Source organism: Lottia gigantea (assembly GCF_000327385.1).
Source record: "Lottia gigantea unplaced genomic scaffold LOTGIsca_146, whole genome shotgun sequence".
Lineage (NCBI taxonomy): Eukaryota > Metazoa > Mollusca > Gastropoda > Lottiidae > Lottia > Lottia gigantea.
In genome coordinates, this window is record NW_008707735.1 from 392,675 (window position 1) to 415,295 (window position 22,621).

At 33.6% G+C, this 22,621-nt stretch overlaps 4 protein-coding genes across 4 annotated transcripts; 2 read left to right on the forward strand and 2 right to left on the reverse strand.

The window, feature by feature from the left end:
• Positions 1-424: 424 nt before the first annotated feature.
• Positions 425-9,468, reverse strand: LOTGIDRAFT_140254 (hypothetical protein; the record flags this gene model as incomplete). Its single annotated transcript, XM_009050186.1, has 23 exons — positions 425-730; positions 1,009-1,181; positions 1,520-1,631; positions 2,053-2,259; positions 2,653-2,808; positions 3,036-3,311; positions 3,590-3,694; positions 3,842-4,038; positions 4,261-4,366; positions 4,696-4,786; positions 4,979-5,055; positions 5,318-5,399; positions 5,657-5,760; positions 5,944-6,068; positions 6,405-6,584; positions 6,908-7,016; positions 7,245-7,364; positions 7,615-7,696; positions 7,827-7,991; positions 8,240-8,367; positions 8,580-8,680; positions 9,031-9,100; positions 9,361-9,468. The coding sequence occupies 23 exons, from the start codon at positions 9,466-9,468 to the stop codon at positions 425-427; spliced, it is 3,180 nt and encodes a 1,059-aa protein (XP_009048434.1).
• A 628-nt stretch (positions 9,469-10,096) lies between these two features.
• LOTGIDRAFT_180368 (hypothetical protein) lies at positions 10,097-12,658 on the forward strand (the record flags this gene model as incomplete). Its single annotated transcript, XM_009050187.1, has 6 exons — positions 10,097-10,210; positions 10,461-10,676; positions 11,060-11,256; positions 11,664-11,876; positions 12,175-12,292; positions 12,515-12,658. 6 exons carry the CDS (start codon positions 10,097-10,099, stop codon positions 12,656-12,658), a joined length of 1,002 nt encoding a protein of 333 aa, XP_009048435.1.
• A 1,676-nt stretch (positions 12,659-14,334) lies between these two features.
• On the reverse strand, positions 14,335-14,900 carry LOTGIDRAFT_172998 (hypothetical protein; the record flags this gene model as incomplete). The annotated part of the gene is made up of 2 exons (XM_009050188.1): positions 14,335-14,516; positions 14,768-14,900. 2 exons carry the CDS (start codon positions 14,898-14,900, stop codon positions 14,335-14,337), a joined length of 315 nt encoding a protein of 104 aa, XP_009048436.1.
• Positions 14,901-15,058: 158 nt separating this feature from the next.
• Positions 15,059-21,371, forward strand: LOTGIDRAFT_225638 (hypothetical protein). Its single transcript, XM_009050189.1, has 10 exons — positions 15,059-15,145; positions 15,603-15,838; positions 16,130-16,257; positions 16,500-16,776; positions 17,141-17,259; positions 19,571-19,702; positions 19,906-20,015; positions 20,160-20,304; positions 20,585-20,732; positions 21,171-21,371. The coding sequence occupies exons 2-10, from the start codon at positions 15,631-15,633 to the stop codon at positions 21,182-21,184; spliced, it is 1,281 nt and encodes a 426-aa protein (XP_009048437.1). The 5' UTR covers positions 15,059-15,145; positions 15,603-15,630; the 3' UTR covers positions 21,185-21,371.
• Positions 21,372-22,621: the final 1,250 nt, after the last annotated feature.

Consider the following 22,621-nt stretch of genomic DNA (forward strand, 5'->3'; position numbering starts at 1 on the left):
ATTTGTTTCATTGGTATCATTCAACTTTTCTTTTTGCTAATTATTTTATATAATTTTACAATCACAAATAATTGAAATAATTCAGTCATAGCACTAAATATTAGTTGTAGTTGTAAGATATAATTTATTAGAGTGTTTCACACATGAATCAAACTTTTAGGAAAACATTTTGTCAAAATTAAAAATATGAAGCAGGGTAAAATTAATAATCATTTCAACAAGATTTTAGGTAATTTTTAAGATTTTTCAATGATTTATGAACAATCGAAGAATAGTTAAGTTAATAGATTTAAGAAGCTATATATCATATCAATGAAGAATTGAAGAATAATTTAAAAAGTTGATGCTAAATTCAGGATTCTAGGGTTGAGAGTGTTGATAACGCCGAGACCAGTCTTTCTATTTCTGTTTCTAATTCATTCATCTACAATAGATAGACAGAATAAATAAATGGATAAATGAACAAATAAATGAGTGAATGAATTAATGATGAAATAAATGAGTGAATGAATGAATAAATGAGTGAATGAATGGGTAGAGAGTAATCCAAGGGAAATAACTCCAGATAACAACTCCTCACCTTATCTGTATTCTGTTTGCGTACGTCTTCTGGAACTTTCGACGAATAATCTGATTTCTTTGTCGAGTCTTTTAATTTGATCAATTGTTTACCTAGTGTATCTTTTTTACCTTCTAATTTAGAGATTTCTTTTTTGACGTCTATCAAGCCCTGAAAAATGAAAAAAAGATTTCATGAGCACAATATCTACCATATAAAAAATTGTAAGAGATTTTCTCAATTTTTTATGTGTATCAGAGACACTGATAGCATCAATTTACACCATTCTATTTTTCAATCAGACGTCTGTGGTTCTCACAATTCTACTAAAACTAAGTGTTTCATGACGTCACTATTGCAGAGGCGCTACGATATCATTAGCAGCTTTTAAGATAGTGACGGAATGAAAAAGGAGGAAAACTTATGATAAATTCAAAAATGACTCGTACCTTGAGCATCAGATTTGTTTCACATTTGGTGGAGACGGTCGACATTGCACAGCCACTAGGTGGCGCCTCATTGATTAGAATATGAACACAGTTAGCGCTAGTAGACGCTTCTATCACATCGGCAAAACTGATTAAAATTTTAGCAGTAGCTTCATCAGATACTTTGAGATACACTGAAAAAAAATAGATAGGAATTAGATGAAATCAAGGGCAAGAACTCTGCAAGTCTGTAGAGTCTTTAAATAAATGAATACACTGAAAAAATATAGATCGGAATTAGATAATAAAAAATTGAACAAAATGAAATGGAGGTTTACATCAACTGTCACAGTTTGAGCTAATGAAGACAGTTGTTTATAAGGATAAAAACAATCATCATGATAGATATCAACAGATATTAGACTAAATCAAGGGCAATAACTCTGCAAATATTTAAATTTAATTAGTGAAATGGGCAGAACAATGATTCACCATAGTTACAAGCGAGACTTGATATTACAGCGCCACCTACCATCAGCTTTCTGTTTATTGAGGTTATAATCAGCTCTCATGGAACGTAAACTTTTAACTACAGATTGAACAAATTCTACATTCGCTTCTACGTCTTTCTCTCGTAGTTGTATCTATAAAATATCAAAAATAACACCAGAATTTAGTTTTATCTACCAACTGATCCTTAACCAAAACTTTTTGCAACGATTTTCTAAGGATAACAACTTATGTTCACGAGGATCCTTTCTACCAGCTGGTACTGGGTCAAACCTCTTGGTAATGATTTTACAAGGATAACAACTTAGGTTCACGAGGATCCTTTCTACCAGCTGGTACTGGGTCAAACCTCTTGGTAATGATTTTACAAGGATAACAACTTATGTTCACAAGGATCCTTTCTACCAGCTGGTTCTTGGTCAAACCTCTTGGTAATGATTTTACAAGGATAACAACTTAGGTTCACGAGGATCCTTTCTACCAGCTGGTACTGGGTCAAATCTCTTGGTAATGATTTTACAAGGATCACAACTTATGTTAAGATAAACCACTTACATCTTTAGGTAGAGGATAGGGCGTAACACATATACTGGGAGGTTCATTAGCATGTCGTCTTGGTAACCTCTGGAATAACTCCTCGGTAACAAATGGCATCATGGGATGTAATAGCCTCAATCCCATATCTAAACAAGTATACAGTACGTCGCGACAGGCTCGCTTGGCTTCTTCATCAGGGCCATATATAATAGGTTTCATATACTCCTGAAATGGATGAAAAAATATGGTTTGAAAAAAATTGACTCTCATTTGATATGAGATAAATGATTCCATATGAAAGAATTCTCAAATTAGGCTAATGCAGAGGGCAACACCTTGTAGTGTGCAATGAATGAAATTTTTCCAGGACTGTAGAATGAGACAGCACTTCTCCTTGTGATCTACCTGTCTTCATTAAAACATTTTTATGATTAGCTTAACATTAGTGCAGAAGAGTAACTGTTGTTATCAGAAACAGCCAATTTCTTTCTAACTAAAAGCATATAAGATATCAAACTATAGGTTAGTAGGTCTACTTCACTCAGGACCACAATCAGAAAACACAGCACATTCTACGTCCCTACTTTCATGTCTAGAGACGGTAAACTGAAAACTTACCAAATACCAATCACATAATTCATATAACCAGAAATTATAACAAGCCGTAGTGACAGCAGGAAAATCATAATTCTGAAAACCAGTAGCACATATTTCAACAGCTAGTGTCAGACGACTTAAAATCCATTTATCCATTACTCTCTCATTACCAGATAGCTAAAAAATTAAAAAATAAACAATATATAGTATGAGGAGGTGAAAGCTGACATTAGGAAGACTCGTGGAAGCACTGGCACAGGCATCAGAATTTCTCTTACCTTGAGGAAGATTTGAATGTGTTAGTGTTAAAGTTTTCCCTTTTTCATAAAATGAAGCCAACCCCTCGACTGTATTGTGGTACCTTGTATTTCTCTCTGATATTGAAAACCAAAAATCTAACTTACCACAAAAGAATCTGTTGGTCTGAAATTTTCACCTAAACTAAGAAGAGCGAACTTGGTAGCGTTCCATAATTTATTACAGAAAAACCTGTAACCTTGAACCCTGAGGACGTCGAGGTTAATGTCGCGACCTTGAGAGGTGTAGGCTACGAGAGCGAAACGTAACGCGTCAGTTCCACATTCTGGGATTCCGTTAGGATAATCTTTTTTCTGTCCTGTCTTCGCCTTCTCGATTTCTTTCCCCTCTAAATTACCTTCCTCTAATCTTTTATGCAAATCCTGAAAATAATTTTAAAGGTGATGCAAATTACAACAAAAACTTAAGGTGTAATCTTTTTTACCGTCTGGTTAATGAAAAATACCTCAATTTCTGAAACTAACTGTCCTGATGAGGATTTTATATCTGAAACATGTGTCATCAGTATGAGATGAGCTCTAGTCAATTAGCTATCATCAAGATAGAATGAAAAATAGCTCTCCTGATGAGGAATGTGTATCTGAAACACGTGTGTCTAAGAAGTCCGTATAATTGAATGAGATAAATTCTATATATTTACCTCTATAGTAATACCTTGTATAACATCTATAGGATCTATCACGTTACCTAGAGATTTACTCATCTTTCTACCATGAGCATCTCGTACCATCGCGTGTAGATATACCTACAATTATAACAATCAATTTATCATTTTAAATCAAGTGAAAAGTAGAGATTCTACCAGGCTTATAGCCTGGGCAAGGGGGGCATTGAACGGACAGACGGCATATAAAAAATGATTTTGAATCCCTTTAAACAACAAAATAGTTACCTCTTTAAAAGGAAGTTTTCCCATGAGTTTTTGTCCAAATATAACCATCCTAGCTACCCAGAAGAATAGAATATCATGTCCAGTCTCTAGCAGAGTTCCAGGATAGAATGATTCCAAGTCTGACGTCTGCTCTGGCCAACCGAATACACTGAAGGGAAATATACCAGATGAGAACCATGTATCTAAGACATCTTCATCTGAAAAAACAGAAATAAATTGTTAATAATCTAGATCTTCCATATTCATAGTTTTTAACAAAAAGGGCATGCTAAACTAGGGGTCCTCATTAAAATAAAAGATTTTTTGTTAATTTTCACCAAAAGTTATAGAGTTAATACTGACCCATCTACCATTTTACAATTCTTCATGGATGATCAAATAAAAAACAATAGGATACAAGAAACAGGAAAGTTGTTTACCTTGTTTTAGAGTTATTTTATCTTTAGAGACTTTAAATTTATCTGCTGCTCGTTGTTTAGCCTCGTCTTCAGTTCTTCCACTTACCCAATAATTACCATCTGTATCCTAGCAACACAAATAATCTCAAATCAAATATGGCTTCTAAAAATAATCTACAGTTCAGTACAACTATTGACTAAGTTTGATGTGATAACTTTAAATTCATTCTCACAGTGAAGTTTAGGGTGAACCATTGACAATATCACATTGAACTATCTTTCAAACTGCCATTTTGCTGGCTTTCTACAGGTTTTTATTTTAGTAATTTTTCATTAAAAGAAAGCAGAATGGTGACATAGTTAAACAAAAGTTTCAATTCCACAAAATTCAATTCATGAATTAAGATCTAGTTTTTTAATTCTATCGTACATTAAAATATCAACAAGATTACTTACTGTTCCGGGAGGAATGTTCGGGTCATCTATTTTAACGAAGTAAGCTGGTACACGATGTCCCCACCATAACTGACGAGATATACACCAATCTCTAAAATTCAAAATATCAAAAATAACATTCAAAATTTTCTTTCAACTTTTTCTCTCCCTATTAGAGATAATACAGGGCAATAACTCTATTGTTAAGATATCTATAATAATCACAACCTGTAACACAGTGATTAGTTTAATATCCTACTCTAACACAATGATATCTATAAACAATATGTTACGTATAATATACCTAGAATTATCTAACCAGCTATACCATGTTTTATTATGAACATCAGGTATTAATTTTAATTCTCCTTCTTTAACACTCTATAATAAAAACAACAAATATTACAAACTTACATATTTTACAATGATAACAACTTAGGTTCTCAAGGATGTACCAGCCGGTCAAAACCTGGCATTGATCTTTCCTGGATTATCCGTACCCATTTACAGCTGGGTCAACTGGAACAATGATTATAAAATGACAAACCATTTGAGACCACCAATTATTAGGCAACGAAGCAAACAACATCATGTACTGATTCCAGATTGTAGTTAAAGTACTATATGAAAGAATTCTACTTACTCTAACAGCCTCTGCCGACATTTCTTTCATGTCTACATACCACTGTGGCTTTAACAGTGGTTCTATTACATCTTTAGATCGACTGAAAGCAAAAAAAAAACAAATTGAGGGGTAGACTAGGGGGCTGGGCTATCAATAACAAAATTCAGGGGCGTAGGGCAACATAAATATTTCTACTGAGGTAATAAATATTCATGATGTCACATGATCTTAAAAATTGTCCAATCAACAGTTTCTATATACAGTTTGTTTTATAATTATGAACACATAATGAAACGTGTGAATATTGTATAAATATTTAGAGAGATGAGAATAATTCACAGAGAGAAGTTTACTAACCTACACATTGGTACAACCATAGGATTATCTTTTACTTCTACAAATAATCCTTTTTCTTTCAACGCTTCTAATACAGCTTTCCTAGCATCAAACCTCTTCATACCCTGAACATTGTAAAAACAACATTAATGATAGTCACGTCATAAAGGACTTGAAGTTGAAGTGGAATTGAAACACAGACGTCTGATTGCACATTAGAATGGTGTAAACTAAGGCTATCAGTGTTCTAAATCTTTCATGACATAGAAAATAGAGAAAAGGGGAGATAACAATAAGGTAAAACTTACAGCAAATTGAGCACAGTCTGGTGTCATATTACCTTTATCATCTATAATAGTTAATAGAGGTAACTTTAATCTTACTCCTACTTCATAATCATTCTGATCATGGGCTGGCGTTATTTTTACAGCACCTACAGAGAAAAATAAAAATATCACCAAATGACCTCTCAAAATCTTCTGTATTTTTTGGGGCAAATGTATGAAGTTTATATCCTACTGTTCTGTTCCTTTTTAGGAACTAATGAAATGAAATATAGCTTTATATCCTACTGTTCTGAATCTAACTGTCCTGATGAGGATTGTATATCTGAAACACATGTCAACAGCATGAGATGAACTCTTACCAAAGTGACATGTATGTACTCAAACATGCATATAAGAGATATGGGATGTCTGAGTGAAAAAGCACTGATAATTTAGTAGAAATATTTAAATTTAAATTTTATATTAAAATGTCTTCTACCCACCTGTACCAAAACTCACATCTACAAAATCATCACAGACAATGGGCAGACGACGTTCAAAGAATGGATGTTTAACGAATTTTCCATGTAGATGTTTGTATCTATCATCGTTAGGATGGACGGCTACGGCCGTATCACCTAACATAGTTTCTATACGTGTTGTAGCTACGATAATACGGTCCTCTAAAAATTATAAAACACAAGTTCTCTTTATTTATGTCCTTGGCCAGTGCTTTTCACATGCATATTTGAATCATTTGAAGTTGTTGGGAGAAATGTAAGAAATATCTTTAGAATTATTGGTTCTGAGGTTAACAAGGATTCTTTCTACCAGCTGGTTCTTGGTCAAACCTCTTGGTATTGATTTTACAAGGATATAAACTTAGTTTTAAGAGGGTCCTGCCTACCAGCTGGTAGTCCATGGTGGTCCATGTTATAATCGTATTGGCTACAAAATAATAAATAGTTGATTTAAAAGTTTTGTGAAATGAAAGTTTAAACCATACCTGAATTTTCTACAGGGTAGGCAAATGAAACAAGGACACCAAATTCTACCTTCTCTTTATATCCTGGTACTGGTAGAAACGTTCTTCCTTCTAATTCCTTCTTATCTACCTGATAATATCAACAGATAAATATTCAATCATAAATATCCGCTAAACATGTAAAAATCTGAAGAAATATTGAAAACATCAATCTGAGAAATATTAAAATTTAAAATAAAAAACATATTCTCTAAGATAAAACAAAATAGGCCATGTTTCATTTTATTACCTCACTATAAAAAACCTTCATCAGAAAAAAAACATTATATTATTAATAAGATTGATTCTACTTACTAACCTCAATATCTGATATAGCTGAATTTAAAGCACAGGACCAGTTGACCAATCGAACACTACGATAGATTAATCCAGTATCGTGAAGTCTTACAAACGCTTCCGTTACAGCTCGACATAGTTTCTGAAAATAAAATAACAGTTATAAACATTTACATATACTCCATACACAGTAATTCCTCAAAAAAAAGATTGTAGATTTGTATTTTTCAATTTCATTTGATACACTAGAATTAAACCCCCTAAAATATCAGTGAAAAACAGAAAATATTGACTGTATACAGACAATATTTCAAGAAAACTACAAGAAACTTGACTCTTTTTCAGCCAGATTTAAATGCTATGGAAATAGTCAAAAGTAAATATCAACTTACTGGGTCCATAGTAAAATTACATCTATCCCAATCATACGAACCTCCTAAACGCTGTAACTGATGGTAAATTCTGTCACCTTTTCTAAATTTAAAAAAAAAAATAATCACACAGAGTGAAAGAACGGGCCAAAATGGTTCTGTTAGGCTGAATACTCATTTTGTAAGAACCAGATTCAACTTTGATTGTAATTAATAAATTCTAAAAAACCTACTCATTTTTCCAGTTCCAGATCTGTTCATTAAATTTCTCTCTGCCGAGATCATGTCGTGTTAGTTTCTGTTCTCTCATCAGTTTTTTCTCTACCACAACCTGAGTAGCGATACCTGCGTGATCACATCCTGGTACCCATAATACCATCTTACCGTTCATACGATGCCTGTAATCATATTAAATCATGTAAGTTAAAACAATATGCAGACACTCTGTAAGAAACATTAATAGCTTTGTGGATTCTCCAAAAGTTTTCAATTTGATAAAGATAAATACCAAATAAACAATATGAGCTATGTGAACTCTTGAAAGGGACCAAGATATTTTTTTTTTTTTTTTTTTTTTTTTTTTTACGAAACCTTGACACATTTCTGGCAGCATGTTTTAGCCATGCTGAGGTTTTCGAGCACCTACCATCGAGCCAGTGTATCCTCTACAGCGTTAGTTAAGGCGTGGCCGAGATGAAGAGAGCCAGTAACATTAGGTGGTGGTATCATCATAATAAACTTATCTTCATCTTTCGTTTTCTTCGGATCTCGACCCTAGAAACAAAATAATAGATCTAAATTGATAATCAAAACTTATTAGATTTATAGGATTTTCTAAAAATCTATTGTGTATTAGAGACAGCAATATCATAGATTTGCACCATTCCAAATTTTAGACTTGTATGACGTCACTATCACAAAAGCCTTAGATATTATTGGTAGTTTTAGTGGAATAGCATGTCAAGGTATTTATAAGGAAATCTTACCCCATATTCAGGTTTGAAGAATCCTTCCTTTACCCACCAATCATACCAGGCAGCTTCTACGAAACTAGGACTGTAAGAGTCAGGCATTGTACCCAACGTATCTAGAATAATAAAATAAACACATACTTTATATTCTGGTGATTAAAAAAATAAGTTTTCAAAATTCACTTTGCTCAGATGCTTAAATCCTAGATATAAATAGAAAGTTAAAGGGACAGGTTTGCCATTCGTGTGACCAATTATACCTCAGTCTCAGAAAAACGGAAAATTTAGCTTAGCTAATCCGTAATAGTTTTCACAGCTCACTGTCGAAATTTGAAAGTTAAAAAGACAACTCGTCATTTCATCGAAGTTTAGACAATCGCATAAACTTATTGGGCTGTCGGCATGTTTTGAACATACAATCCTCATCAGGACAACTGGCCTGGTAGCAAAATAAATAACTCTCTACCTTTTCTGTCTCCTTTGTTAGTCTTAATATCATATCTTATCACTTCCTTCTTTTCTTTTTTCTCCTTCTTCTTTTTCTACGAATAAAAACAAACCAAATACATTAATAAAATAGCTAAGTAAGTGGATTCTATGCTTCTCTGTAAAAGAATTTAAAGTTGGTTTATACAGTGAAAAAGTAGCAACAGTTGCTGATATTTGCTGCACCTATCAAGATAACTCAAACGAACCAGGCAAATTAAGGCCTCTTAGCTTATATAAGGGGAGGCAACTCAGATTATAATAGGGGAGATAATCCAATATGCCTTAGAGTAATTTAAGGGCGTCCAACCTCTGTACTGCCTTCATCTTTCTTGCTCTGAGCTTCTTGGGCTTGTTTCTTTTCCAAAAATTTCTTCATTTTTTCCTCTTTCTCTCTCTCCTTTTCTTTTTTCTTCATCAACTTTTTCAGTTCCTTTTCGCTCATATTTGCTGGATCGATAACCGGCTCCCCGCTGGCAGGAGTCGGGATGTCGGCTTCGGACATGATTTAAGCGAGTTGTGTCTGTTATCTAAAGCCTGAAATTTAATCCTGATTATTTGTATGATGAAATCAAACTAAATTTAAAAGTTGTTTACACTTTTCGGCAATATGTTGCGTGAGACACCTCATACGACACTCGCGCACATGTAGCTTCCGGTTGTAAAAATGATGGCCAACATTTTTTGCAACCGATAAATTTAAATTTATTCTTTAAATCCAAAGTAAAAATGTGTTTTTAAATTGTTGAGAATTGTCCAAATCTGACCGTGTACTGAATTCTGATGCATAAAACAAATTATATAATTTTGTAACCAACTATATTTGTTGTGCATCATTCCCAACATGTTTACATAAATCCAAGATGGCTGCGCCCATAAGACAAATTTCGATCTTAAAAGGTTTTCCCTTAAAATCTAAAGTGCCTTTGAATGGGAGGCAGTCAAATAGCTCAAAAATCTCCAACATGTCTCAAGAAACACAACGGTTCATGTCAACTTCAAAATTGAATCAAAGTTTTTGGAAAAAGTCTGGTAAAAGGTTAGCAATGGCAGGAGCTCTTGCCCTTGGAGGAGGGGCACTGACCTTAGGGTTCAGATGGAATCGAATGATTGTCCGTGCTGATTCGTCTGCTGCACCAAACTTTACTCCAACAAAATTGGTAAGTATGGGCCTGTATTTTAACAGGGTAAAACTGTCCTTCTGCATTAAGATCCTGGCTCTAGTCTGTGTGTAGATCTCCATTGCATTAATCATTATATAAGGCAGAGGCAAAATTCTTAATTTCTCCAGATGGACTTTAACTTATCATCTAGCAACCAACAATATTTTAAAAAAAAAACATAACGGTAATACCAAATCGTGTAAACTCTACAAATGACATACATCAACATTTTGGGTTTATTTTTCAGATTCGATATAACAAAGACAACCACGGTTTAAAATTAACGTTATTTCAATTTCAAACTTGTCCATTCTGCTGTAAAACACGAGCCTTCCTTGACTATTATGGGATATCTTATGACGTAGTAGAAGTAAACTCGGTCACTAAGAAACAGTTAAAATGGTCTCAGTATAAAAAAGTACCAGTATTAGTTGTTAATGGAGTTGGAAAGGATGGTTTTCTTGTAAGTTTTGTTACAATTTTACTATCTTAAGAAAGTTTGTCCCAAGACATGATATACGGAAGTGACACTGTTTGTGACCTAATTACTTAAATAATTAGCAACTTTTCGAGGACGACATCTGTATAAGAAAGAAAGAAAAAAAGAAAACACATAACAGCTTAAGATCTGAAGGATCCTGTCTACCAGCTAGTCCTTGGTCAAACCTCTTGGCATTGATCTTTCCTGGATTATTAGCTTTACAGCTGGGTCAACTGGAATTTCTTATTCAAGGTCATCAGACATTCACTGATGGAGATGAGAACCCATGACCACTTGTGTCCAGTTTTTTATTCTTCAATAACTAAAGGCTATTAAAGAAAATATTTGTCTATTTTTCATTTCAGCAATTGAATGAATCATCAGTAATAATGAGTTTACTAGAATCTTATTTAATCAACCCAAAATATAAACTAGAAGAATTGAAGAGTTATTACCCTTGTATAGAATCGAAGGAGGGAAGAAAGGTGGTGTACGATTTCCCGAATAGATATTATGTTATGTATGGAGCAGACGTAACTAAACAAGTCTACGATGAGAGAAAGTGAGTATTTGAGTGTGATAGTCTGGGTAGATGTTAGGGGTGGGGTTAGGGTGAGGGTTAGGGGTGGGGGGAAGGCTAAGGAGGGGTAGGATAGAAAGTGAGATTGAGGAATGGTGTGTCACTATTTCACAACTCCCAGTCTCAGGAGTAGGATGGCCCCTACTCTTTCAAGGCTAAGTGCATAGGAGGGGGATCTGAAAGTGTATCAACATTCCCACCCTGAATAGGTGGTGCTGGGGCAGGAAGTCACATTGGCCTGCCCAGCCACTATATCTCAGACTTTGGCACTGGGGGCAGAAAGTGACATTGGCCCACCCATTATCTCTCTGTCCCTGTAGTCCTGCCAATCAATCTTTTTTTGAGCAATTTTTAGCAAGTTCAAACCATAATGTTTTTTAATTTTTCAGACAAGAAAGAAAATGGAGATTTTGGTCTGATGATAATTTAGTTCATGTTTTATCTCCCAATGTTTATCGAACTATGTCCGAGTCTCTGGCAACTTTCCGATATTTTTCTGATGTCGGAGATTGGGAGAAGAATTTTAGTAGATTTGAAAGACTGATGGTAATTTATGTTGGAGCAACTGTCATGTATTTTGTTGGAAAAATGTTGAAAAAGAAGTAAGTATATCTATTTTAGAACGTTGAACCTTATTTCACAATGAGGTCATCTCATTTTATGGCGTCATCTAGTTTAAGATATAAATTTCTTTAATGAATTTCTCTTTCCAAGATTTCCATGCACTAATCTGAAAATATATACCACATAAGGCTCTTCGGGATTTATGACATCATCAAACACTTAGTTTTAATGGAATTGCAGTAACCATAGTGGATTAAAAATGGGAAAGATGTTAATTGATGTAAATTAGAAAACCTCATTACAATCTCTTTAATTCAATCTTTCTTGTTTTTCCAGACATAAATTAAAGAAAGACGTACGAGAATCTCTGTATGATTCGTGTCGAGAATGGACCCGAGCTCTCGGAACAAAACAACCTTTCATGGGAGGCAAAAACCCTGATCTTTCAGACTTGGTGAGTCGATTTATTATTTATTACATCGACTCTGCATTTTCCGCACCAGTCTAAATGAAGCTATGTATTTCTTGTCAAGTCTGATTAAAACTATAAATGACTCAGAGCTAAAAAAAAATTGGCTCAAATTTTCTTTTCTAAATTGCTCACTGATTTGATTCTAAATATTCTGAATAAGACTTTAATTTGTTTCGTTTCCTTTGATATTTTTGTAAATTATAGGCAGTGTATGGGGTATTGAGCTCTATAGAAGGTTGTGAGGCTTTTCAAGATGCCCTGAAACATACCAAAATAGGACCTTGGTACAACAGGACTAAAGAGGCAGTCAAAAATAATCTCGGAGCATCAGTTCCACTCAGGAAATAAACCAGAACCACCTCCAATCTTAGCCAATTCTTATGAAGCTGTGAAAAAGCCCACCTTAAAAAATAAACAAGAACTGATCATTTAAGAAGCTAAATAGATCTAAAGACATTAGTTCCATAAAATAATAAATCATATTTCTGTTCAAAGATTTATAATAATTTGGGAGCATCAGTTACTCTCCAAAATAAACTAGACCTCTAAGGTAACTTCACTACTAATACCAATTTCTGATGGAAGCTCCTATAATCTAGAAGTGTTGATGTTGATGAAAATTGTGAACTGAAAACAACTTCCATAATTATTGGTGATAGTAACAATTCAAAACTCTAGTAATTATTCTTTATTCAATAAAAATCAACAATAATATTAACAAGTTCATGGGCATTATTTTATCATATTGTGGTTTATTCCCAGAATCAAGGAGTTAGCGATATTTAAAACCACATTAAGAATATTTGTAGAATAGAGATTTTGTCAGGAAACTTGTATTGTGGACAATTGTCAATAACCATGAGAGAATAATAAATGTATAAAAGTTATGAAATTAATGTTGTAAATTGTTTATTTATTGGAATGTAAATAAAAACTTGTGAATAAATTATTATAATTAATCTTTCATTTCTGTTTTTAAACTTCAGTCTTGAGTTTCTTAAACAGAACATGAATATTTAATGACTGGGATATAATAAGGTATTATTGTCCAAAAACATAAAGCGCTTAGTTTTAGTAGAACTGCAGGAATCACAGACATCAGACTGAAATTAAATTGGTGTAAATTTAAGCTATCAGTCGTCCAGATACACATAAAAATTTAAACAACCTCTCAAAAAACCCTTTAAAGAAGTTTTGACAAATGGGGGTGTGGTTTAGACACAATAACAGACAAGCTAACACTTATAATATAAAATGATTGGTACCTATCAATGTCTAAGCTGTCATAATCACCATCTTATATCTTATAGCAGATTAACATAGATTAAACAAGGTGCTGATTGGATTAATGAAATCCTAGATTAATTAGTAGGCTAATTAGGAATGACTAGGTCACTTCACTCAATCTAATATACTATACCTTCATTAGTGCAAATTAAATATTTTGTTTTAAATGCTGATGACTCAGAGTTTGATTTCAAAAAGCACAATAGGTAGTCACTTGAAGCCAAGTTGAAACGCATAATTACATAGTGACATTAAGTGACCAGCAGAATAAGCTTGGCTTGTAACATATCTTCAAAAATTACACATACATATTACAAATGATAAATCATTTCAATGAATTAATGATATATTAGAATATATAGGGGATTAAAATACTTTAGTCTTCTAAATACAAGGCTAGAAATAATTTAACATATTCTTAAAACATCCCTAATTTTACAATAAACTCTTATATATATAAATAGCACTGCATCAAATTGATTGAAAATATGCATGTGTGGAAGAGTTCACTTAAAGATTGAGGGGTGTGACCCCTAATGTCACAAATGAACCCTTCTAAACAAACATTACACTGTATCATATTGATAGAAAGTATGCATATGTAGAAGAGTCCACTTAAACTACAAGAGGTGTCAAATAAATGACTAAAACATTACTCCAGCCAGGACTAAACAGATCTATATCTAATTCTTCAAAATATCAAATCATAAGATTATTTTGTTTCATTTTCTCCACTATCAACTTTTCTCTGTCTCTTCTGAATTAGTTGACTGGTTTCTATCTTGTAAAAGTTGTTCATGGACTGCCTTGTTGTCTTGTATTAGCGCCAAAGCTCTGGCATAGAGGTCATCATTTTTCTCTTCCATGGAATTCAACACTGAGTTCAGATGGTCTATGGTTTGATCTAACGCCATATATTCTGAAAATCAAATACAAATTATGATTGAGGGAAAACTCAAATATATCTTTCAAGTGGGGACATTGAGACTTGAAATAGTCTGCAATGAGGGGTTTTAGGAATGTTGATTGTCCTCTAGTCTCTGCGACTGATAGCAAAGCAAAGTTGAAAACCTGGTGGCAGTAGCAGAAAGACATCAGGGGCTTTATTTATTCTTGAAAACTTGTTAGAATCCCTTGTATATGTAGCTCAGGGAAGGATAGATTTCAAACCTTGAACGCAATCATCCTCAATGCTTGCTACATCACTTGGATCGTCTTCTATCGGTTCAATTCCATTACTTTGAGGAATCTCGCCGTTTCCGACGTCTTTCTTGTCAGATTTTTCGTCGTCACCGTCCGCCATTTTACAGGTCATGTGATCACGAAATAGTCTCGATTGTCCAAAAGACAAAATAACAAAAGAGACTGGTTGATTGAGTCTTTATTTTGAAATGACGTCAAATTTTATTGTTTGTTGATTGGTCGAACAAGTGCCTTCACGTGACTATTCTCTTAATCGGCCATTGATCAAAGAAGACGCTTACAACTTTGAAGAAGATAATCGACGCACATCGACAAATTTTCAACACATCAGGTTTTTTTCTTTAGGTAGGTTAGTGCAGGATACATTTATTTTTCAATCGACAAATTTTAATCAGACGTCTTTACGTATTGCGGTAGATTCTTCTGTTTCAATCGAGCCGGTCAATGGCGTCTTTTTGTGATGGTTTGTTTTATTTGGACAGTAAATAGTTGTAAGATTTTCAAGTGTGTAAATGTTATTGATTATCTTGAAACTGCGTGTAATGGTTGCCCAAAGTTCTGTTATTGTATTGCGATTGAGCTCAAGTCAGAAATACTAAAACGACCAGTTTGTACCATGTCTAAATTTGGTAACTAAACAAAGCCATTTTCTTGGAACTAGCTTGGACATTACCTATCTCTATTTTGGTCTGTAGTAAGCTGCCAATAATAGTAATTCAATTAAATTTGTAAGGATCTATGAATAACTACCCATTTAAAGCAACCAAATTTTTGATTCACAAAGTTAGCTTACTTATTTCAGACTAACCTACAACTACAACAAAAACAAAATGGCAGATGATGCAGCAGAGAATGAAATCCTCGACTATGAAGATGAAGCAGAAACAACAACTGAAGCCGCTGGTGGGGATGTGGTAGCAAAGAAAGATGTAAAGGGAACCTACGTCTCTATTCACAGTTCTGGTTTCCGAGATTTCTTGTTGAAACCTGAATTGTTGAGAGCTATTGTAGATTGTGGTTTTGAACATCCTTCTGAAGGTAAAGTATTCAGATATTTATTTATTTTGGGTATTGAGTCTCCTGAGAATTTTTGAATATTGAACATGGAAGTATAGGATAAAGATAAATTGTTGATAATGATATGATTGGTAGAGAAATCATTGCTCTCCAAGAAGCCAGTGAGGCTTAGTTGGTCTGTTTTTGCCATCCTCGTTTATAGAGTGACCCTTAAGCCCATGGTCATTCCATTGGTCTGAAGAATCAAAAATGGGCATACAATAAGTAACTTCAAAAACCTTGGATTTATTTTAAGATTCTTTTCTATTACAGTTCAGCATGAGTGTATTCCACAGGCCATCTTATCTATGGATGTTTTATGTCAGGCCAAGTCTGGTATGGGTAAAACAGCTGTATTTGTCTTGGCAACTCTCCAACAATTAGAGCCAGTCGATGGACAGGTAAATTTTTGAGATGAAATTTGACCACAAGTTGAATTTAGATTTAGTGACAATAGAAAGGAATATGTCAGCTTTCAAAGCTGTAATAAGGTTATAAACTAATAACTTGGTCCAAACCTTGAGATCTGTTGTAGCATTTGTAGTACTTCATCTGTCAAATTCTGAAGCCATGGTCAATGGACTTCATTCTGACCAATGATTAAGTCTTTGTTTGATGGAATTTTAAATGTTTTCATTTTCAGGTATCTGTTTTGGTATTGGCTCATACAAGAGAATTGGCTTTTCAAATCAGTAAGGAATATGAAAGATTCAGTAAATATATGAACAATGTAAAGATTGCTGTATTTTTTGGTGGAATGAACGTAAAGAAAGATGAAGAGGTTCTGAAGAAGAACTGTCCACATATTGTAGTTGGTACTCCTGGACGTCTACAAGCTCTGATTAGAAGTAAATCTCTCAGTTTAAAACATGTCAAACATTTTATATTGGATGAATGCGACAAAATGTTGGCTGAACTCGGTAAGTTGTTGTCAGTTTTAAAAGATTTAACTTTATGACCTTGGCCAGTACGTTTATAAGTCGATATTCTCGTCACCATCTAACATAAAATTATGAGACTCCTTCACCCTCTCCACAGTAAATCTTACTATTAGATGATTCAGTGTATTTTTTTAGTAAAGTTCTAATTTCAACTTGTGTCTCAAGTTAAGAACTCTATTTTTGCATTTCCTCTTTTACAAGGCAACATATCTATAATGATAAGTGTAGGATTGATTGATGAAGTTATCTTTACCAAAAGAACATTAAATTTGAATTGTTTGAGCAAAATTATAGCTTGGAATGTCTCGAGTGTTTGAATTAAGAATTGTTTTTAAATTTTCAGACATGAGAAGAGATGTTCAAGAAATCTTCAGAATGACCCCCCACGAGAAACAAGTTATGATGTTTAGTGCTACCCTCAGTAAAGATGTCCGACCAATCTGTAAAAGATTTATGCAAGATGTAAATACAACTCCATTTTATTTTACTTCCAACGTTGTGGCCTGTCGGTGAAATTCATCAATGGGTCTTCAACTGATTCTAGATTAACTGGTACAACTTAAACTGGTTTTGGTTTTATCATGGTTCTACCACTGAATTAGGTTTATTGTGATCTGATTGGTGGAGAGGTTCTACGATCTGATTGGTTGTGGAGGAATTGTCCCTGCTTTTAATTGGTTTAGAGAATGAATCTGTGGTTTGATTTCTTAAACAGGATAACTGGAACTGGTTTCGGAGTGGTTTTAAGATTCAGCATATTAATTGGATCATTGGAATTGGGGTTCTACTTTTTGATTGGTCGAACTGGATTAATATTTGAATTCTGTTTAGGTTGATCTGGATTGATCTACTTTACCAACTAACAGCTGACTCCAGAATTAGAAATTCATTTGGGCTATTAAAAGGGATAGACAACATCTTGACTCTGACTAGTTTTTCACCAAGACAATACTGATGACCTGCCAACATCTTGACTCTGACTAGTTTTTCACCAAGACAATACTGATGACCTGCCAACATCTTGACTCTATGCCATATTTTAAGATCAACTGACAACACCTGTCCTACTTTCTTTTGTCCAATACAAACAATATATTTCATTTATTTGGCAACAGCTTCTATTTCTATTTGAATTTAGATTACATCTCATCGAATTGAGGTTAAACATCTTTTACCTTTTTTATTTTCTTGATTTATATAAACTTTAAAATCATTTAATTTGGCTACACATACTGTGAAATATGTAAATTTCAACCAAACCATAAATACATAAAAATAAGATGGTTAAAAATTTCCCTGAAACAAGGATTTCTCTACACATTGATAACTAGAAACATTGGCAATCATTTTGACTTCCTTTTTGACATTCAACAGTTTTAAATTCTGATGGAAAGACAGGATAGAATCTAACATTAAGTGTATTAACTATTTAATATTGATGGAATTCCTTGGACTATTGTATATCTTAACATGAAGGATCATTTAATTTTCTCTGAGAATTTTTGGGAGCTGTTCAACTAAACTCTATTCTCGATTACTTAGGAGATTCTCTAGTAGATTATCTACATCGCGCAGGATTTTTGTTGTTAGGGACTTGTATCCAGGAGGCACAACACGACCCAGAACTCTCAAAGTGTACGGGTCAGGTGTGTCTCAATTTCCACTAGGTCTCGCGTTCGCGTTTATACAGATGAAGATATTGTGAATTAGATGATGAATTTGCAAGATTGGAAAAAGGTGCAGAGCAATGATTCAGATGGCAGAAGATATTGACTTAAAGATTTCTTATTTCAAATGATGCATTAAGATGTTTCAACTACTAAAGTTAGATGTATGAGAAATTCTATAAAAAGATTAATTCAGGTGACGGTTGAGCTGATTCTCTAAGTGGTGCCATTAGATGTCAAAACTGGTGTACTAAACTAAAAAAAGATGTTCACCAAAAATTAGATTTCTTCCCACAAGGAGTCTGGAAAAGGCATCAATATTTTGGTCGAAATTGGTAAGTATTTAGGAAACCCAAGTCATATTGATGCCTTTTCAGACTCCTAAAAAATAATCCTTCATCACCTTCATTTCAACATCAAGAAGTGGAAAAATTCTCAACGTAAGGCTGTGTTGATTGATTCATGAATTATATAATGTATTGTAGACTTGAACAGTGTTCTAATAATCTATCCTAACTGCTCCAGCTTTGAAGTTTGAAGTGCTTCCATTAGCTTACAGACTTTCTGTTAGAATTTTTACCAGTGAAAACTTTATAAAGATGACCTACATTGTTTAGATGCGTTACTGTTTATTAGTTCAATATATATTTTGGAATCGACATTCCGTAGCTTTTTATTATGGACGTCCAGTGTAGTTTTTAATAGAACTGAAGTTAACTTTTGAGACTTGTGCCCTCAAGGAAAAGTCTACAGAAGGTTTTCAAAGAACTTTGTGTGAAAAATTGAATCAGTTACAAGTGTGATAAATGTTAAACACTCCTCCTTCCAGTTTTGTGATCCTGAAAAACTGACTGACCTGAAGATCTTGAAACCAACTGAAACGCTGTTTACCAGTTCCTTCATCAATCACCATGGAAACCAACTCATCTTTTCAATTTTCAAATTAATTTTAATTTTTAACTAAATTCTTTATAGACATTTTAAATCAGTAAAGTAATGCTAAAATTTATTTACGAATGAAACATTTAAATGTAAATTCTAAATGTAAAATTTTTGGCCCTGTATGTTTTTATTTCCCCCATGCCATTGTCTGTCTTTATTTATAGCCGATGGAAGTTTACGTTGATGATGATTCTAAACTAACTCTACACGGTCTGCAGCAACATTACGTTAAATTGAAGGATAACGAGAAGAATCGTAAATTATTTGAACTTTTGGATGTTTTGGAATTTAATCAGGTAAAATATTTTGCGATTAGTGACGTCTTCAAACACTTTGTTTTTCTGCAATTCTACTAAAACTGACGTCTGATTGAAAATTTGAATGGTGTAAATGGATGCTATCAGTGTCTCTGATAGAAATTAGAAAATCTTTTTAAAAATGATAATTACTGTATATTCTGGATTTTGTGTTATTATAATGTGGTATATTTTAATTACAGGTGATAATATTCGTCAAGAGTGTACAAAGATGTATGGCCCTAGCTCAGTTACTTCAAGAACAGAATTTCCCTGCTATAGCTATACATAGAGCCATGACACAGGAAGAAAGGTAGGACTTCTTATTTCTGTGTGTTCCCCAAACCTCTTCCATCTAACTAAATAAAAACCTAAATAGATAAACAAAATCCAAAGTAGAATAGACAGTTTTGAACTTTACTATCCTATATTTGTATAAAACTTGATTATATTTCAGATTGTCGAGGTACCAGCAGTTTAAAGATTTTCAGAAACGTATTTTAGTGGCTACTAATTTATTTGGTCGTGGTATGGATATTGAAAGAGTTAATATTGTATTTAATTATGATATGCCTGAAGACTCAGACACTTATCTTCACAGAGTAAGTAGATATTCTAGGTTTTGACACGAGAGATGAATATGGAGGAGTATTAATATACCCAAGACAAGATCAGTTACAATTCCATCTTGAAGAGTTGTTAGAATATAGAAACTGAAAACCAAAGAAAAACTAAAACATACTGTTGGATCTGTAACAGTACACAAGGCCTAGTGCAACATCTTACCATCTCATACACAATGGATCATATTCTGACCCATGTTAAATACAGTTTATCACATGGAAAACATCAAGTTTCAGTGGCATATTTCTGTTTTTCTAGGTAGCTCGTGCTGGAAGATTTGGTACGAAGGGTTTAGCTATAACTCTGATCTCTGATGAAAATGATGCCAAGATTTTAAACGATGTACAAGAGAGATTTGAAGTCAACATAACTGAATTACCTGATGAAATCGACATCTCTTCTTACAGTAAGTATCTTGTAAACTGGTGCTTTGGGTTAGAAACTTTCAGATGTTGTGATAGAATTATTAAAAGAAATTGGTCCACTGGCTCATACATTGGTTGTCTATGAAAACAATCATGGTCAAAGGGAAATAACTCGATTTCGTTGACAGAATTGGACTACAGACCGATATTAATTTCTTTTCTGCATATGCTCACTTCCCATTAACTGGCATTACTTTTGATTCCTTAACGTTTTTAAATCTAAGCTGAACCTTTTAAACTTTCATTGTTAATTGTATGAATTCAGACCCTTGGTTGTATTGTACACAACGTTTCAACAAATTACATTATGTGAAATGTTGGTTATTTAATTTACATTATTATGTGAAATGTTGGTTATTTAATTTACATTATCATGTATTCAAGATTTACCATTTAATTAAATTGTTTTCTATTTTCAGTTGAAGGAAGATAAATTAAAGTGCTGTAACATCTTGGAGTACTAATTTGTAAAATTCACCAATAGGTGGAAATTGTTTTTATTTTTATCAAGTAGCAAGGGAATATAGTCTACTATAAAAACATTTTAATTTCATTTTTTCATGTACAAAGTTTTATGTAACATTAATCATTCTGTCTGTAAATAAATCATCTCAATTTTATTCTGGTCTCTTATTTGAATTTTGACTTGTTATAGCCTTGGTAATTCTCTTTTTGCAAAGAATCAGAGTGAGGATCAATTTTGTCCTTGTAGGTGTTTAGTGCATCTTGTCATCATTTAACACCCCTCTTTCTATTGAACTCTTCAACACATACAGAATTATCAAGTCTGGGTGTGCTTTTTGTTGCTTGTGGAGTTATACCCAATCCTGAAAGAAACAAAACATTTAATTTTGCTGAACACATTTAACTGCTTTCTCCATGGCCACAAGGCTAACAGTTTCACATCATGCTATAGAAAATGTAAGTGACATAACGATATGAAAGCGATGCAGATCTTCTATTCTAAGACAAGGGGTCATTTATAAACCCAGTCTTGTTGAGTGAGATGAGGCTAACTTAATGAAACCTGTGCCCAGACTCTTGTTAAATATCTAAATTCTTCTCGACTACAACTTTGCTGCATGGGTTGGACCAAATGACAGCTGTTGGGAACGGGTTTTTAAATTTCAAGAATTAATATTGGTCTGTAGTCGAACAGATTTACCAGTGAGTAAAATGGAGTAGTCTCCCTTAGACCATAAAAGGCAACAAAATACAGACGATTACTGGAGAGCTTTTTTTCTGCAAAGTGAGTCTTGGATTTGACACTTTCATACATGGATTTGTATGGTCTTGCCAAAAGTAACAGTATTGTGATTAAAAATTTTGTGATTAAATGATATTTTGAACGTTTCAATCCATTTTTATGCATGAAAAGAAGCGAAACTTCAAAATGAGTTGTCTGCCCACAAAACCGGAAATGCATTCCATGGCGGCGGATTTGGAGCCGTTGAGACATGTTTACTTTTTTGTTTTATTGAAGAAAATGTGTTTTACTCTGCATGAATATTGACGGAATAACCACAGATTAAACCCTGTACCTCTAGTTGAGAATTTTGCATCATTTATACCCTGTAAGTGCCTTAGAGTTTTTGTTTTTCAACTGTAAAATCTGACATTTTCATTCTTTTATTTTCTCTCGACATTTTGTTTTCTTGTGAGAGGGAGGGAGAGGGGCAACTCAGATTGTTTGCCAACAGAAGTACTAGTACGGAATTTGAAATTGGGCTGTTAAATAAACATTCAGTCCATGGTTATGTATCTTGACTCTGCCCTTCTGGTTTTTGTAAGTAGTTGGCTAACGCTGCTGTCCTGGAAAAATTTTCCTCATTGCACACTGCATGATGTTGCCCGTCTTCATTAGTCCAAT